This window comes from Xenopus laevis, chromosome 7L (assembly GCF_017654675.1).
Source record: "Xenopus laevis strain J_2021 chromosome 7L, Xenopus_laevis_v10.1, whole genome shotgun sequence".
Classification (NCBI taxonomy): Eukaryota; Metazoa; Chordata; class Amphibia; order Anura; family Pipidae; genus Xenopus; species Xenopus laevis.
In genome coordinates this window covers 25970732-25988799 of record NC_054383.1, presented here as the reverse complement: position 1 = coordinate 25988799, position 18068 = coordinate 25970732, and the positions used below count along the sequence as shown (strand labels likewise).

General features: G+C 36.6%; 1 protein-coding gene across 2 annotated transcripts; it reads right to left on the bottom strand.

Moving 5' to 3' along the window:
• Positions 1 to 1289: 1289 nt before the first annotated feature.
• tlx1.L (T cell leukemia homeobox 1 L homeolog) lies at positions 1290 to 17858 on the bottom strand. 2 transcript variants are annotated; one of them, XM_018224248.2, is made up of 3 exons: positions 16947 to 17858; positions 13532 to 13733; positions 1290 to 2470 (listed from the first exon to the last, which is right to left on the bottom strand). In XM_018224248.2, the coding sequence occupies exons 1-3, from the start codon at positions 17422 to 17424 to the stop codon at positions 2248 to 2250; spliced, it is 903 nt and encodes a 300-aa protein (XP_018079737.1). In that variant the 5' UTR covers positions 17425 to 17858; the 3' UTR covers positions 1290 to 2247. The 2 variants fall into 2 exon arrangements, with proteins under 2 accessions (XP_018079737.1, NP_001079216.1); NM_001085747.1 differs by having other exon boundaries at positions 2248 to 2470; positions 13532 to 13769; positions 16947 to 17424.
• Between the last annotated feature and the right edge of the window lie 210 nt (positions 17859 to 18068).

Genomic DNA, 18068 nt, shown 5'->3' with positions numbered 1-18068 from the left:
TTTAGGCTGGTGCAATAAGTTCAGTAAATAAAATATGGCATTTTTAGCCACATTCATTTTTAGGGTTTAGTTCTCCTTTAAGGAGCAGCATAGAACATGGATGTGACAAATCTACATAGTGTTCTCTTCCAGCACCAGGCCTGGACTAGCAATCTGCAGATTCTGACAAATGCCAAAGGGGCTGCTGTAAATTGCCATAGACAGTCACTAGATATTGGGCCGGTGGGGAGCTTTTTGGGCCTCTGTGTACCTGAAATGCCAGGGCCTATTTTGAATCCCAGTCTGAGCCTGTCCAGCAGACAGTGGCTTCCATAGCAGAAGAATGAAGTTATCCCAGAAATAGGGTCACATAATGATAATGTTTTTAAGTGACTGCTGACTAAATCTTGCCTATATGTACTGTAAATTACACATTGCATAGAGCTGATGTATGTTTCCAACAGTAAACCAGCTCTATTCAGTTTTATCACAGCTCTCTGCCTCTTCCCATAATGAACTCTGGACCACTGCCAAGCACATATGGGCTGAGATGGTATTGCTGGCTGAGTTATTTTGTGCCCTGGTGAACCAATAGGACGGGGATGATTTTGGAGGAGAATATGGAAGGAGAAAGCTGGGAACACAAAATTCAGAAGCCTGGAATATACATGACACGGCTCTGGGAATTTTTGGTGGGCCTCACCTCAAGTCATTTGTAACGGTGTTTTGTTTGGCAGCCCATTTGCCTTAAAAACCCAGCACTCAAGTGAACTAACACCAAGAAAGTGGCCACAGAATGCCTAAGAAGTAGGATACTATTAGAGGGTCCAAAGCCAAACCTTCCTATCCGTCTAGGCTTGAACAAATGTTTTCAGGATAATAAGGAAGTAACACTTGTCCTGGTCACCAACTGACTGACTGAGGACCCCCAGGACCGTGACCCTCTCAAGTGAGTAGACAAGAAAGATATTTGCCCACTTTCCCTCCAGAATTACTGAATACTATCAAGTTATATTTATTCAGTGAGGGCTAGTGTTTGATTGACACTTGTGGGTGGAGCTAGAACAAAGATGGCCTCCTGCACAATGCCTTATTAAAATAACGGGAGATCTGTTTAATGATGCAAAATTGTTCAACCATTAAAATGAACTTTTAGTATGATGTAGAGAGTGATATTCTGAGACAACTTACAACTGGTTTTCATTTTTTATTTGTGGTTTTTGAGTTATTTAGCTTTTTAATCAGCAGCTCTCCAATTTCAGCAATCTGGTTGCTAGGGTCCAAATTACCCTAGCAACCATGCACTGATTTGAATAAGAGATTGGAATATGAATAGAAGAGGGCCTGAATAGAAAGATCATTAAAAAAAAGTAACAATTACAATACGTTTGAAGGCTTACAGATTTCGTTTTTAAGATGGGTCAGTGACCCCCCTCCATTTGAATGCTGAAAACAGTCAGAAGAAGAAGTCAAATAATTCAAAAACTATAAAAAAATAAATAGTGAAGACCAATTGAAAAGTTGCATACCCCTTTAAAATTGTAGTTATACTGTATTTAAATATAATCCATAATTGGGTGCTTAATTGGATGCATGGGGATTTGCCATAGAGAGGGGAAAATAACTGAAATGGACAAAGAAGTGCTTTAGAGGGAGTCAAATCGCCCTTTTGTAAGATACCAGAGGGGCAGTGTATGTGTGTGTTCAGGTAAGAAAATACTGTATCTGAGCAGGTGCAACTCCATGAAGTTGTATCCAAATGCCTTTGCCTTCAGTCCAGTCTGACAGCCTTTGCATTTCAACATCCCTTGATCACAAAATACTATTTTGTTTCACAGGTTTTATGAATGTAACTCCACCGTTTCCATAATGAAATGTTGCTGAGTGACCGGCGGCAATGTTCATAAATACCATTCTAATGTTCTTTCAAAATAATATATCTGAGTTCTGTGTATGTGGGATAGCTTGGAACCTATTATTTATAAATATAACTGTTCTTAGGCTGAACTCAGACTGTCCACAACTTCCACAAGGAGAGATCCAACGATTCCATCATTGCGCCTTGTGCTGGGCTTGCGGACAGACCTGCTTCTCTCTGGCAGATCTGAATGCACCACAGTCTGCGACCCCAAACAGGGGAGAGGGTTATTTTATACGATCAGACGTGCTTTTTTTCCCTAAGGAGCCTGATCGTGTTGTTTTTATTTTTTCATTTCTGCATAAAATGTAGAGATAGTCAATTTAGCCCAGTCCTTGTGTGCAGCTGAGTCATTCACAAGCAGAGGCCACTGAAGTGACACTGGTTATTTTGGACATATCGTCTGACCAAGGCTGCAGGTTCTGCAGGGCATAGAGGGAAGAGTTGTGGAGGCAGATGGGGTCCTGCTGGAGGGGCTGGTTTATAGTTTTCTGAAAGGCCTCCTGTTGGAGCTGCAGGAGGATCCTGTTTGCCTGCTGCCTCTCTGCCTCCCGTTCCTCTGCTGTCTGTCTCCTGGGCAGATAAAAAAAAGAGCAGAAAGTTAGGATGGCCATAGATCTACACAAGCAGCTTTCTTTACTGTGTATAATATATATCATAAGACCAAGTGTGCTCGCCTACTTTTCGGATATATATATATATATATATATATATATATATATATATATACACCCCGAGGACATGAGGCCAATGGGCCGAGTGTTTTCATACAGGTCATGGAACTCCGAGGTAACTTCTAATATCCTCATAGTTTGCAACATGGAGTACTTTATTATAATACACAAGTTTTAGTGAGTCATGTGACAAAAATTACATCACTACTAACGGTTTATAACTGATGACATCAGAACTCACTGTTTATAAGGATATAATACACAAAAGCCATGAATGTCTTGTAAATTATATCCTTATAAACGGCGAGTTCTGATGTCATCAGTTATAAATGGTGAGTTCTGATGTAATTTCAGTCACATGACTCACTGAAACTTGTGTATTATAATAAATAAATTACCCCCAGTTGCAAAATATGAGGATATTAGAAGTTACCTCGGAGTTCCATGACCTGTATAAAAGCACTCGGCCTTCGGCCTCGTGTTTTTATATGGTCATGAAACTCCTCAGTAACTTATATCCTTATATTTTACAAGAGGGGGTACTTTATTCACTATATAATTTACAAGATATTCATGGCTTTTGTGTACTATTTATATAATACACAAGAACCATCAATATCCTGTAAATTATATTTTTATAATACACAAAAGCCATGAATATCCTGTAAATTATATCCTCATAAACGGTGAGTTCTGATGTCATCAGTTATAAACGGTGAGTTCTGATGTCATTTCTGTCACATGATTCACTGAAACTTGTGTATTACAATAAATAAAGTACCCCCTGTTGCAAAATATGAAGATATTAGAAGTTACCACGGAATTCCATGACCTTTTATATATTTTATATATATATATTTATATATAATCCTCATAATTTACAAGAGGGGGTACTTTATTCACTATATATTACACAAAACCCATGAATATCCTGTAAATTATATCCTTATAAACGATGACTAGTGACGTCATCAGTTATAAATGGTGAGTAGTGATGTAATTTTTGTCACATGACTTACTAAAACTTGTATATTATAATAAATAAAGTACCCCTTGTTGGAAAATATGAGAATATTATAAGTAACCTCTGAGTTCCATGACCTTTTATATGGTAATGGAACTCCTCGGTAACTTATAATATCCTCATATTTTACAATAGGGGGTACTTTATTCACTATATAAACGGAGCTTAGCGATGTCATTTCTGTCACATGACTCACTGAAACTTGTGTATTATAATAAATAAAGTACCCCCTGTTGCAAAGTATGAGGATATTATCCTATGTATACAAAAAATCCATCATTTTCACCAACTTTACATAAGCCTGGATCATGTAACTAACCAAATCCAAGCATTTATTTGTATATTAAAATACAGATATAGGATCTTTATCTTGAAACCCATTATCTGGAAAGCTCAGAATTAAGGGAAGGCCATCACCCACAGACTCCAATTAAATGAAATAATTCTAATTTTTAACATTTTTCCTTTTTCTTTTTAATAATAATAATACAGAATCTTATTTAATGTCTGAAAGATTTTTCGCAGACTTAAGATATGGATATATATCTATATATATATATATATATATATATATATATATCTATCTATCTATCTATCTATCTATCTATCTATCTATCTATATATATATATATATATATATGATACCCGAGATTCTTGAATAACATGTAAAATATATCCATGAATGTATTACTGACACTGTTCCATGACAGTATATTATAAAAAAAGCATTTACCCCAAAGTAACTGCATACTAGTCACTTTGGCATTCCATGACCGTTATAGAAACAATCAGCTTTTGCAACTTTTGCAAAATGTTATAAAATATGTATTTTAGTCAATAGGGGTACAGTTGTAACATTCTATCCCACTCTGTTACACAAAATAATAAATAATCTGAATACTGCTGCATCTACTACAAATAAGAATAGTAATACTATTATTATTATTAGTATTAATAACAATTATAATACCATTTTAAGCAACTGTAAGAATAATGCAAAAATATTATTTTTGTTATTTTTATTCATAATAAAATTGGTAATAAAAATAATTGTGGATTATTCTTGTAGTTGCTTACAAATGTATTTTAATTGCTATTAATATTACTTAATATTAATATATAAATGTAATATTATTAATATTACTAATAAGAATAATTATAATAGTATTACTACTATTATTTGAAGCTGATGCAGCAGTATTCATTATTTATTACAATAGCTTTTAAGTAAAAAAAGTTGCATTGAATTTTCATCTCGATGCCAGTTGCCTATATTCTAATTTCTACAAACTACAGTTACATTATTTTAAAATCATATTTTGCAGTATAAATCAACCTTTCTTTGTATATGGTCTCATGGACGCTGCCATAACATGAAGATATCGACTATACAAAGGGGCTACAAGTGATTGACTGGGGCAGATTTAGCTATTCTGGAATGTTTAGAGGGAAAGCCTAATAGTGCCCGCAGGAGAGAAGGGTTTGAGTTAAATGAGGCGCAGAGACAGTCAGGCGCAGAGAAGGAGAGGCGCAGGAGCGCGCAGAAGTGAAAGTGGTAAAATATATAAAGTGTATCCTATTCACATGGACAACTAATGAATTTGCTGGATAATTGCTTTGGTTGGTCAAAATAAAAGTTGCCAAATAAACTGAAAATGAATGAATAGCCCCGAATTTATAATCATAGATGAAAGGAGGAGTTAAGTAGTAATTGATCTTGGGTGGGTAGTGTTGTACGCGGGTGCGCAAAGCGATGCGGAAGGAATTAGAGGGGGTAAGCGGGGATTTACAGGTGATTATATCTATAGATCAGTTGGTGTATATCTGCCAGATAGAAAACAAGGTAGAAATGTGAAAAAAAACGGGGAATATTAAATATTGACGCCTGTTTTAAATATTGCCTTGCCTATTAAAAGAGAATTTATTCCATAATATTTGCCAAGATGTTGCATAACCGTGAATGGCCCGGGGAAAGGAAATATACCGAACACATTTCCATTTTTTGTTCTTTAAACCAGCTAATGACTTTCGTCCTGTCCTAAGGTAATTGCACATGGGGTTTAAAAAAAAATCAGACTATCAATTTAGAATTCTAGAAATGTGTAGGGTTTTTCCCAAAAAACGTAGTTCTCCTATGCACTTTCACTGCAAACTTCACACCAGTTCTAGTAACCATAGCAATCGGTAGGTTGCATTTAATGGTCTGTCCTTTGACCATCTGATTGGTTGCTACGGGTTACTAGACCTGAAGCAAACTGTTCTGACTACACAGACATCATAAAGAAGTTCAGGAAGTGCCTAGAGAAAGAATGGTGGGAGTTTGCTTTTATTATAAGACAATCTCCAATCTGTTATAATATCTATCTATCTATCTATCTATCTATCTATCTATCTATCTATCTATCTATCTATATATATATATATATATAATTTGTTTTTCTTTTTTTTTAAAATTTATATATATATTTAACGAAAATAGTTTTAGTTTATCTACCTTTGCCTTGTTTTCTCATCTTTGCTATTTCATGTTATTATGCCTTCCATTTCCTCCCTTGTTATAAATAATGTGTTTTAGGTGAAGTATAAATCTAAAGTAGGATAAGGCTGCTGTTACTTCCATGAATAACGCAAACACTATTACAAGTGTTTTGGGAATATATTCCTCCTCCTAAGCACAAAACACACAAATCATTTCTGTCCCCATAGAAATCCTTATAGTTTCCCAGTTGACTGTGAGTTATTTAGCTTTTTATACAGCAGCTCTTTAATTTGCATCTTAACCAATCTGGTAACTAGGTTCCAAATTCCTATAGCAACCATGCATTGATTTGAATAAGAGACTGAATAGAAGGATCAGTAATAAAAAAATAACAATACAATAGATGTGAAGCCTTACAGAGCATTTGTTTTTTTTAAAGGGGTCAGCGACGCCCATTTGAAAGCTGCAAAAAGTTAGAAGAAAAGGGAAAATAACCATAAAACTATTAAAAAAATATATGAAAACCAATTAAAAGGTTGCTTAGAATTGACCATTCTATAACATAATAAAAGTTGAACCAACCTTTTAAAGTAGCATCTGATCCTTTCTATTCTCTGCCCTGATTTAAAACAATGTAGCAGAAGGCAGACCTGTGAGAGAGGCTTCTGCTACATTGTTTCACTAGACAGAACGGACAGTGCAGAAAGAGGCAGAAAAACTGGATATTGGGAAGTTGCTTGGACTCATCTTTCAATGGGTAACTTTTTCAGTTTATATTCCCTTTAATCAGCCACTGAAACCATTGATATGTTTGTGCGAAATAGAATTACCTTTGTAAAATAGGCAAAGCCAATGAGCCTCTGCTGTTGATTTGATCCCAGTCATTTTTTTTTTCTGAGCCAAAAGGAGACAAGGTTAAATTCTACCAATGACATCAACGTGCGATAATAAAATCCGACCGATTACCGGCGATTTGTAGCTGCAGTCAATCTGGAGCAGCACTTTCCTGATGAATATGCAGCGCAATAAATAATATAGTAAAATCCTTCCCCAGATAGAAATCTAGTTTATGAATATTTGATGGGCTGTTCTGCACACAGCAATCTACTCAGGCCATCTATCCAATAATTACATGCATTTATTATTTACAATTGATACAGATGCCTTTTAACTTACTTGCCAAGGCGGAAAAGGCAAGAGTTACACAAACAGAGATCTCTTGCACTGGAGACAAAGGCAGGGGTTAATTATCTCCATGCTTCTGCTAATGATCAGCCATTAAGCTGTGGAAATGAATGGCTCTTTTTCTAATTACTGTCTCCAAATGAAAACGAACGAAAACATATTCCAGGCGAGCCAAAGTAATTGGGGTTTTCATAGGGACAAATTCAATAATGTTCCTAATGTGGCCTCATACTGCATCAGTGGGGCCTCTGCTTGGCTGCAACTGCATCACAGTGTCAATTCTACTGGCAGCAATATACAGTTACAACATGCATGGGCTTAAACTGGTCCCCTTTGAGTAGGATGTAGAGAGTGATATTCTGAGACAATTTGCAATTGGTTTTCATTTTTTACTATTTGTGGTTTTTTTTTTAGCTATTTAGATTTTATTCAGCAGCTCTCCAGTTTGCAGGTTCAGCAATCTGGTTGCTAGGGTCCAAATGACCCTAGCAACCGAGTATTGACTGGAATATGAATAGGAGAGGGCCTGCCCAGAAAGAGGAGTCATAAAAAGTAGCAATAACTAGAAAATGCGTAGCCTTACAGAGGATGTATTCTTAAGATGGGGTCAGTGACCCCCATTTGAAAGCTGGAAAGTCAGTAATAACTTAAAAAAAAAAAAAATTATCAAATAAATAATGAAGACCAATTGATGAGTTGCTGAGAATCAGCCAATCTATAACATACTAAAAGACAACTAAAAGGTGAACCACCCAGGAGGTATAAGGGGACATGACGTCCTAAGTAATGAGCAATTTTAACATATATTGGCAAAACAGGACAACCTCTGGATATGTTGGAGGCCCTAAAATTAATTTGTTGTGGGAACTAGTAACATCTAGTTACACCACTGGCATGCATCATCTATATCTAGCAGATTCATCTCCCCCTTTCTATATATCTATATATACATATATACATACATATATAGATATATAGACAAATACAAGAGTCCTCTGCACTCAACCCATTATCAATATATTTAAGACATTTTGTGCATACAGCTACTAAAAAATGCCTTACCCTGGGATTGTTTTTCCATATATTGCAATATATTTCAGCTGGCCAACTACATCAAAGTCATCCCATATCTGGCCAGTCCTACGCTCAAATTGCATCTGGTTCATTAAGAATTCTATTGCTTCATTATATATTTTACGAAGGGACTAAGTTTTACCTGCAACTTACTCGCTGCTTTCAAAGTAAAACTCCCAAACTTCGCTGTCCTTTTATTAGACACCAGTGGGATCACCTGACTATAGTTGGGAAGGGTGGGAGCTACAACTTTTTATTTGTCTATATGTATTTTGTGGTCACAGTCTCATTGCACCCCCGCCTAATGGTTTTAAAAATCAGTGGTGAGCACAACTTTCCCTTGTTTATATACAGAATATATATATATATATATATATATATATATATATATATATATATATATATATATATATATATATATATATATATATAAAATATCTGTCATCTATACATTGCACTTATCCTTTAATATACAGTTTTGGTGTATTGTTTCTAGTGGGTTAAACCACAATTAATGATTACATGCCAGATGTCAAACGATGTGAAGGTGTAAATATATAAATATATATATACATTCATTGTGGTTTTCAATTCACAGCAAGTTTATGATCTTGTCTATGACTGTATAATAATAATTACAGGGTACAGCCAGATACTGTACACTTATAGCAGTACATCGTTCAAAACCTACAAAGATATGATAACGTTTAGATTACCTAAATAAGGCTGTTGGATTATCTATCTCTCAAACACTTAAAAAATTACCTCCCAGTGCATTGCATATGTTCTCTCCCTTGTAATTTTACAGAGAAAGTAGTGTTGATTTTTTCAAGTTTAAATGGGTTGTTCACCTTTAAATGCACTTTTAGCATGATGTAGAGAGGGATATTCTGAGACAATTTGCGATTGGTTCTCATTTTTTTATTTGTGTTTTTTTTTGGGTCATTTCGCTTTTTATTCAGCAGCTCTCCAGTTTGCAGTTTCAGCAGTCTGGTTGCTAGGGACCACAATACCCTAGCAACCATGCACTGGTTAAAATAAGACTGGAATATAAATAGGAGAGGAACTGGTTAGAAAGATGAGTTTTAAAAAAAAAAGCAAAAACTATACATTTGTAGCTTTACTGACCATTTGTTTTTATATGGGGCAAGTGACCTCCATTTAAAAACTGGAAAGAGTCAGAAAAAAAGGCAAATAGTTCAAATAAAAAATGTGAAACTTTGCTTAGATTTTTATATTGTATAACATTCTAAAAGAGGTGAACCACTCCTTTACAAATAGATAACTTGCAGTGCACTTATGTATTTTATAGAGATCACTTGCCTCTAAGAGAAAGGAAAAATTCAGATTTTCTAAGAGGACCCAGTACATCCAAAAGTTGGTTTAGAATTATTTAGGCACCACATATATTTATATATCATAAAGAGAGTTTTGGACATAAAGTTGTGTGCAGAATTTTTTGTATTCAAGGAGGGGAGTATTGATACAAAATTGTGCTTGTACTGTAGCTTTAGCAATGAGATCGTTTCAAGCCACTACATGCATTCTGCATGCTCATGTCTAGAAAGGGAGATGATATGAACTCTTAACCCCCTTTCTAGCATGTTGCAAACCAAACATACCATTGAGCTGTGTGTGTGTGTGTGTGTGTGTGTGTGTGTGTAACTGTATTTATAAAAAGAATAAAAATATATATGATAATATGTGTGTCACTATACCTGAACATATGTGTGTGGTTTAATAAATATAAATATTTACTGGCCAGGTATGTTCAATATATGTTCAGGTATATGTTTCATTGTTAATTCTCTTATTTAAAATCTGTTTATTCTGTAATCAGACAAAGAAGTTTGCCAGTGCAGTGTGTCTCTGGTTTTCACACATGAATATATAAACATACACAGCTATATAGTGATATACATATATGTATGAATATGGTTGGTAAGGACCAGCACTCGCTTTTATTCAATTTAAAACAAAAAAACCCTCTTTATTTCACATGCTACTTGTGTCCAACTTAAAGGTGAACCTTTATCCTTGAAAAAGGTCCTACTGTGGACCGAAACGTTGGACATATATATAAATCAATCATCGGTATATAAAAAAAAATGTGTATATATATATATATATATATATATATATATATGGATATAAAAATCACAGGTATATAGAAATATATATATATGTATATTATGTTTAAAAAAATCTTAAAACTGGCACACCCTTAAAAAACTTCAATCTTTTTATTTTTACCACATTGTACAAAAGTCCAACGTTTCGGTCCTCATTGGGACCTTTCTCAAGGATGTATATTATATATGGGTTTGTGTGTATGTGTGTTTATATGCATGTATAGAATAGAGAACAGAATAGCCTGATATTAAATAGGAGCAAAGAAACATATATAGCTGAACATTGGAAACATTATTAAATAAATGATTGGGTATTATACAGACACAAATATCTTGTACTATATGCCAGCGCCCAAAAAGCCAAAAATGAAATAAGCGATTTATAGGCTACATATAGATACGTATTTACCTTATATTTAGCTACATCGCGCACAAAATAGGTTTTGTAGCCAAATGACCGTAGACTAAACATTATAACTTGAAACTGGCAATCTTTTCGCTAATACTCTATAGAATATATGTTGTACACACGATCATTTCCGAAAGGCATTCTCCTAATAAATACTCCTAATAAATACTCCTAATGAATACTCCTAATAAATGGGGTGCGTAATGAATTAATAAATAGTCACAATGAATTAATAAAAAGTCACAATTACATTTTGCAGATCCGCTGGCGTTATTGTCAGTAAGCTTTCCACCCGATCCCCCAGCTCATTGCTCAGCATAAATAAAGAATAAAAGACGAATTTGATTAAACATTCATTCATTCGATCATTATTTTTAATCTTATGCCCGAAAAATGAATTAAAATAGCTTATCAAACTATCGGCAATTCAGTGCCCAATGCGTGAGGTCCATGTAAAGGAAGACGCTATTTTCCCTGCTAAAATGCAGACGAAACACTAAGAAAATGAAAGCACCTAACCAGTTTCTTTTATACACCTGGGTCAGTTCATTTGGTTTATTTTTATTTTTTTTGAAAATTCCTGCTTCTCTGTTAACAGGACTAACCCCGAATTCACAGCAACCACATTTAATAACGTGGTAAATATCCCACATAAAACCCCAACTGGAAAGAATCAGTCGACATTGACTCAAACCTACAAACCACCACAATCCGTAGTATTTGCACTGCCTCGCAATTTGTAAAGTATAAAACCTTGTGTCTTGTCACTTATTCAAGGCATTTTTTCAGTGCCGGGCCAGGCCAGCCTGGCGCTGTCTGTAGGCAACCCGGCCAGCCACTTTGGCCCCCTCCGCGGCAGTGCGCAACCAAGTACGCGGGTGCGTAACCGTGCGCAACCGGGAACGCACGTGCGCAATTGCGCGCAGCCGAGTGCAGTAGTGCGAAAAGCGCTTTGACTTCAGAGAGCGCACCAACTTTTCACTGAGGTATGGACTAGGGTAGGCTGTATGTCTGTGAGGTACTTGCCTGGCGCCCTCCAAGCTTTGCGCCCTAGGCTCGTGCCTCTTCTGCCTACCCCTAGTTCCAGCCCTGTTTTTTTATATAAAGCAGGTGTCATTGGTCTGTTGCTATTGCTTTCCTTTTTACATCAGCTTAGTTGCCATAAGTGGGACTGGGTATATGATATTTATCAAACGAATGAACGACTGCAGTGCTGCTGAAAAAAAGAATAATTCAGAGCAGACCTGATTGAATCTTAAGAATTTTCTCACCGTGGGGTAAAAGTAAGTTTGTGATTTGCAGTAGTCTTTTCCAACAGCTCCTCTATTTAAAGAAAACTCTTTCCACAACCTAGATATTTCTTCATCTAATCTTTACTCTGGTATTCTGTGCGTCTGGCGCATGTATGCGACCATAACGCAATTGCTGCACAATATTAGTTGTTCTGTATTTTAGAGCTGGCATGGAGCTAACAGATTCTGTTATTGTATATTTCTTAGGAAAGAAGTTATAACCAGCAAGGCTCACAAGTGAGTTCATGGGTGATATGTATTTATGTATGGGCCCCCGGCGCTGTACACTATATATATATATATATATATATATATATATATATATATATATATATATATATATATATATATGAGCTCAGCACAGCAATATCATTTTTTAGTTCCACTGTGCACAGTAGAATAAATGAACATTAAAAATATATATATAATGTTGGTGTGTTGATCTTCTCCTCTTCAAGTATTTATAAAATTTAGATCAAGCACCTATTCTTGTGGATTGGTTTAGACTAGAGTGTGGATTCATATTCTCTCTCTCTCTCTCTCTCTCTCTATAAACCTGGAGAGTGTCCTACACAAATCTTCAAGCCAGCACTCCCTTAAAAAATCTTTGCCTTTTTGATTTTAAGTCCATTGCACAAAAGTCCAAAATTTCTGTCCTCATTAGGACCTTTCTCAAGGATAAAAATATACACAAGGTACACAAAGCTTATATAGGGTAAGGGCATAGAGCTTAAGTGCCATGTGGTAAGAGAGAGTAGGAAGTAGGTCCCTGCCCCTAGAGCTTACAATCTAATATCTGGATCAACCAAGAAAAGACCGTCAGGTGGACCTCAAAAGAGGCGAAGGTGATGGTGGGCTGGTAAAGATGGTGGTGATGACAAAAGTATGGGGTGACCATAGTGCAGCACTGGAGGTTGATGGTGGTGGTAATGGTGCAGGCAGGGGAATGATGGTGGTTGTAAAGTTGAGGATGGTGGAGGGACTGGTTTGTGACAGTTATAATGGCACATTGGTGTAGGGTAAGGACTTATGAAATGATGTGGTGGAATGGTGATGGTAATATGGATTATGATGATGTGATTGTTGGGTTGGGTCGGGAGTGGTGGTGATGTTGGTGCTTGGTGGACTGGTGGCAATAGATGGATTGATGGGGGCGGTGAGATCAATGACTTATGAAATGATGTGGAGGAAAGGTGATGTTAGAGGTTATGATTATTGGTTGGGTTGGGAGTGGTGGGGATGTTGGTGATTGGTGGACTAGTAGCAGTAGATGGATTGATGGTGGCTCTAGACTTCAAGAAGAAGACAGGTGTGTGAATAAGGATGGTGTGGCATCCACAGCCTGCGGGCAAGGAAATGACCTACCTCCATTTAGTTCTTCTGTTCTGGAACCAGGTTTTGACTTGGGCATCTGTCATTTTAAGTGCTTTGGCCAGAGCGGCCCTCTCGGCTGAGGCCAAGTATTTCTGCCGGTGGAACCTCTTCTCCAACTCGCAGATCTGCAGTCTGGTGAATGAAGTCCTGGGCTTTTTCTTCTTGGGCGGAGTCCGGTTCTGGTACGGGTGACCTATACGGCGTGTTACAGTGAAGGGTGAGAGGGCCACTGGATTGGGAGACAGACGGCAAAAGCAGGCAGGGAAATGAGCACAGCATAGGCCATAGAGACACACAGAGAACAACTGCAGAGCCAATGCATGCACCCTCAGCCCCAGGCTCTTATCCAACAAGGAATTTCTCCCAGTCATTTAAAAAAAGAATAATAATAAATTCATTACAATATATATATTATACAGTATAGTTGGACAGCATTGTGTGTATTTGTTCAAACCATTGTTTCATTTTTAAATCATACACATTGTAGCAACAAAATGTGTTTGCAGCTTTTACAGGTATATACAGAAAAGACCATGTACATTCAATTCAGCGAAATAGCAGTAGCTTGTATCAAATGAAAAATATCTTGCGAACTGTATATCAGTGTGTGACTATAATTGATTATATCTATAAATCAGGATGGGTAGGTGGATATTAGGCAGATGATATACATGGGGCTTTCATCCAGTGAAATATATTTTCAAGTGTCCCTAATGTATTCATTGCATAGCATTCATTGCTAGATATATAGATTGATTGACTGGTATATAGACAGACAGATATGTATGAATATGTACAGAGAGAGCTGGATAGACAGAGACAGAGAAAGAGGGAGAGAGATTCACTGTCCTTTCTTTTGATTGCATCTGGGATTCAATTAATTCTTAATTTTATTTCGAAGATTTGATTAGATTAGAGGTATTGCAAATGGAATAAACCTAATGAAATATTTGGTCTTGCAGGGGACCCAGCTTGTTGTAGCGCTTCCCATACAAATAAGGGTGGAAAATGGAAGAAATTCACATTCTGGGCTGATACTGTGAATAGATCACTGGAAATGTGTGAATTTAGGCTGGAGGATAAGCTATTAGAACATTTATTAAAGGGCATTTTTATAGAATATTTTCTACCTTTCCTTAGCACTAGTATCTCACAGTTGTATATATATATATATATATATATAGTATATGTATATAGATAGATAGATATAATGTATTTTTATTTATACACACATGATATAGTGTTCCAACGTTTTGGTCCACATTTGGACCTTTTTAAACCCTTGAAAAAGGTCCAAATGTGGACCGAAACGTTGGAACACTATATCATTTGTGTATTTATAAAAGGACATTATATCATAAAAAATGGGAGTGCTGATCCAGGAATAAAATATTCCAAATATTGATATTATAGATAGATAGATAGATAGATAGATAGATAGATAGATAGATAGATAGATAGATAGATAGATAGATAGATAGATAGATAGATATGAAAATAAATATATCTTCTAGTAAACTTGTGCAGCACAGGCTCGGCTGCAAGGGAGAAATAAACAGAAGCAACACTGATAGATTTAGATTGAATTACAGAAACTTATTAGTATTGATCTCGGTAATAAAATCGCAGGGATTTCCTACGGCTAAAGTGACAGTTAACAATGTACAATGTGCCATATAATGTACAAGTTTGGATCCCCTGCAATTTCCTTTCAAACGAGCAAAGACCATTATTTGATAAATAAATGCATTTAAAATATTCCCAAAATCTTTAAAAAAAATCGCAGGTTCCAGGATATATGAATATGTCCATTAGCTACTATAAAAATATATCTTGGTGGCCTGAAATAATCTAAATCGGCGCTAGGCCGACCTAGCTCATTAAGAAGCTATTCAGTAGCATCTACCTGTCTGTGCAACAGATCACGCACGTGTGTGTAGGCCTCACACTTACAGCCTTTAATATTTGTGTATATTAATGTGAGTGCAAATTCTCCTGGAGCTCACTGGTTTGGGGCATTGCCTGCTAAATCTGCTATAATATACGTGTGGCTGATGAGATTCATTGTTTTATTTTATCAGTTACTATATTTACTTTTTACTTATTGATATTTCATCTCCTTCCTATTATTTTTATTATCGGTAATAAGTATAGTAATTAGAAATGGTGATAAAACAAATAAAGAAAGATTTAGGCAGTGCCACAGACTTTTTTGTAATACTTCTAAATTAATTAGCTACCCCTCTAGGTCATTTGCCATTATTTTTATCACCAGTTTTTTACAGTAATAACTTTTTACAGTAATAACTTTTTACATCAGAATGTTTTATATGAAAATATTTCTTCATTATTTACCCTTATTCATGACATTAAGAACCACAAAAAATGTATTTTTAAAAAAATTTAAATGTTTTTTTTCTGCCACAAAAAAAAAATACTTCACGGGCACTGTATTTATAAGCAGCATTTTTAGAAGAATTAAGATTATTATTATTATTCCGAATAGAAAGAGAATTTTGGCTGGGCAATGTTTTCACCCGAATATAATAAAATGGGTTAGAGGGTTAGTGGGTGAAGCTAAAGGCAACATTACACTGTAGTATATAGAGGAAAGTTAGCCGTTGTATTCCAGATAATAGTTTGTCAGTAGCAGAATTCTTGATTATAGATGATTATAGTTTAAAGGGGAACTATGCCGAAAATGAAAATGGAATATAAGATTCCTCATACTGAATTAAGCCACTTTCTAAATACAATCAATTAAATTTTCTGCAATGTTTTTGAAATAAAATTTATATTCGCTATTCCTCTCTCAGCATCTGTTTCTCTGCAGCAGTTGGGTGTCAGATGAATGACCCAATATTTAAGGGGATGCTTCCTTTTGTATTAGACCTCATTCCAATAACTGATTCCAGTACAAACAAAATCTAACAATATATATAAAATAACTGACTTCTGCACAAATTCTGCATGTAGAGAGACATGATGTCTGGTGATTGTAATAAAGTGAGCTCTAATACATCTTCTAGGCAAAAGGAGCCCCTCTGTAACATATATTGGATCATTCATCTGACACCCAACTCCTCAATGAAGACAGAATGAAGAGAAACAGATGCTGAGAGAGGGATAGTGAAGATAAACTTGATTATTTCAGAAACAATGCAGAATTTTTAATTGATTGTATTTAGAAAGTTTCTTATTTCAGTATACTGAAGCTTATATTAACCAACCCCTTTAACAAAAAGGATCCTGTCTTGTTCTAGGCCCAGGTATTACCAGGTGCAATGAATGAAGCTTGGCTAAACACTTTCCCTTTAAATGATGCTGCCAGGATTCCAGTGTTAAGAGGGCACAGGCTGAGCTGCTTTTAAGGAGAAGGGCATATGAGCAGGGGTCGGGGACCTACCTGTGAATCTGTCCTTGGTGTACCTCCTGTTACTTTCCATCCAAGGGAAAGTTAAGCCTGTCAGGTTGTTGATGTTGTTCATAGAGGCCACAGAGGGCACAGTTGGCATGCCAGTGGACATGGGCTGGTGCACACTAGTAGCCAGAGGTCTATGTGCAGGGACTCTAATCACCCCGGCAGAGTTGAGGTTATTGCCATTCATAGAGACCCCCATGTTCATGTTGTAAGAGCCTGTGAGAGCTGCCATACTGCAGGCGCTGTTGCTGTAGCCGCCGGTGCCGCTGTTGCTGTAATTGCCCGTCATGGTGTTGTAGGCGCTGCTGACAATACAACCCAAGCCATAGTCTGAGTCCTGGAGCCTCGGGCCGGAGATCATGCAACTGCCACCCTGGTCTGGGTTATTGAGAATCTGGTCAATGCCAAAGCTGATTGGCTCAGCATGAGACTGGTGGAGGTGATGAGCCCCTATGTGCTCCATGCTGAGTCCCCTGATCCTCCCCACGCAATGCTGGAGCCCCAGCTACAAGCCGCAGATCAGATCACAGATACAAACGAATCGGCCTCGCTTCGCTTTGGAAGTGATGAAAAGAGAAAAAGGAAGAGCTGGAGTTGAGCAGCTTTTCTTTGCCTTCACCGAATGCTCGCTGTGCAAACTGGGACATCAATCACAACTGCAGGAGGCCTGGGCTGGAGGGAGGGCCGATCATTTCTTTCTCGTTGCTCATTGGCTGAAGGTTGACAACAAACGCTTAACTGACAGCCTAAAAAAAAATAGGAATTCTTTTCTCAGCCAAACCCAGGAGCAGTGATGTGCCAGGAGACAGCCTTCTATAGCATATACAGCTCAGGGTGCAGGGAGGTGAGGCTCAATTATTTTTCCATAATTCCATATCCTACAGACTAATGAACGACCACAGCCTGGAAAAAAGGTAGATAGATATATAGATAGATATTAAACAGATATATATATAGAGAGAGAGAGAGAGAGAGAGAGAGAGAGAGAGAGAGAGATTAAACAGACATATATATATATAGAGAGAGAGAGAGAGAGAGAGAGAGAGAGAGAGAGAGAGAGAGAGAGAGAGAGAGAGAGATTAAACAGACAGATATATATATAGAGAG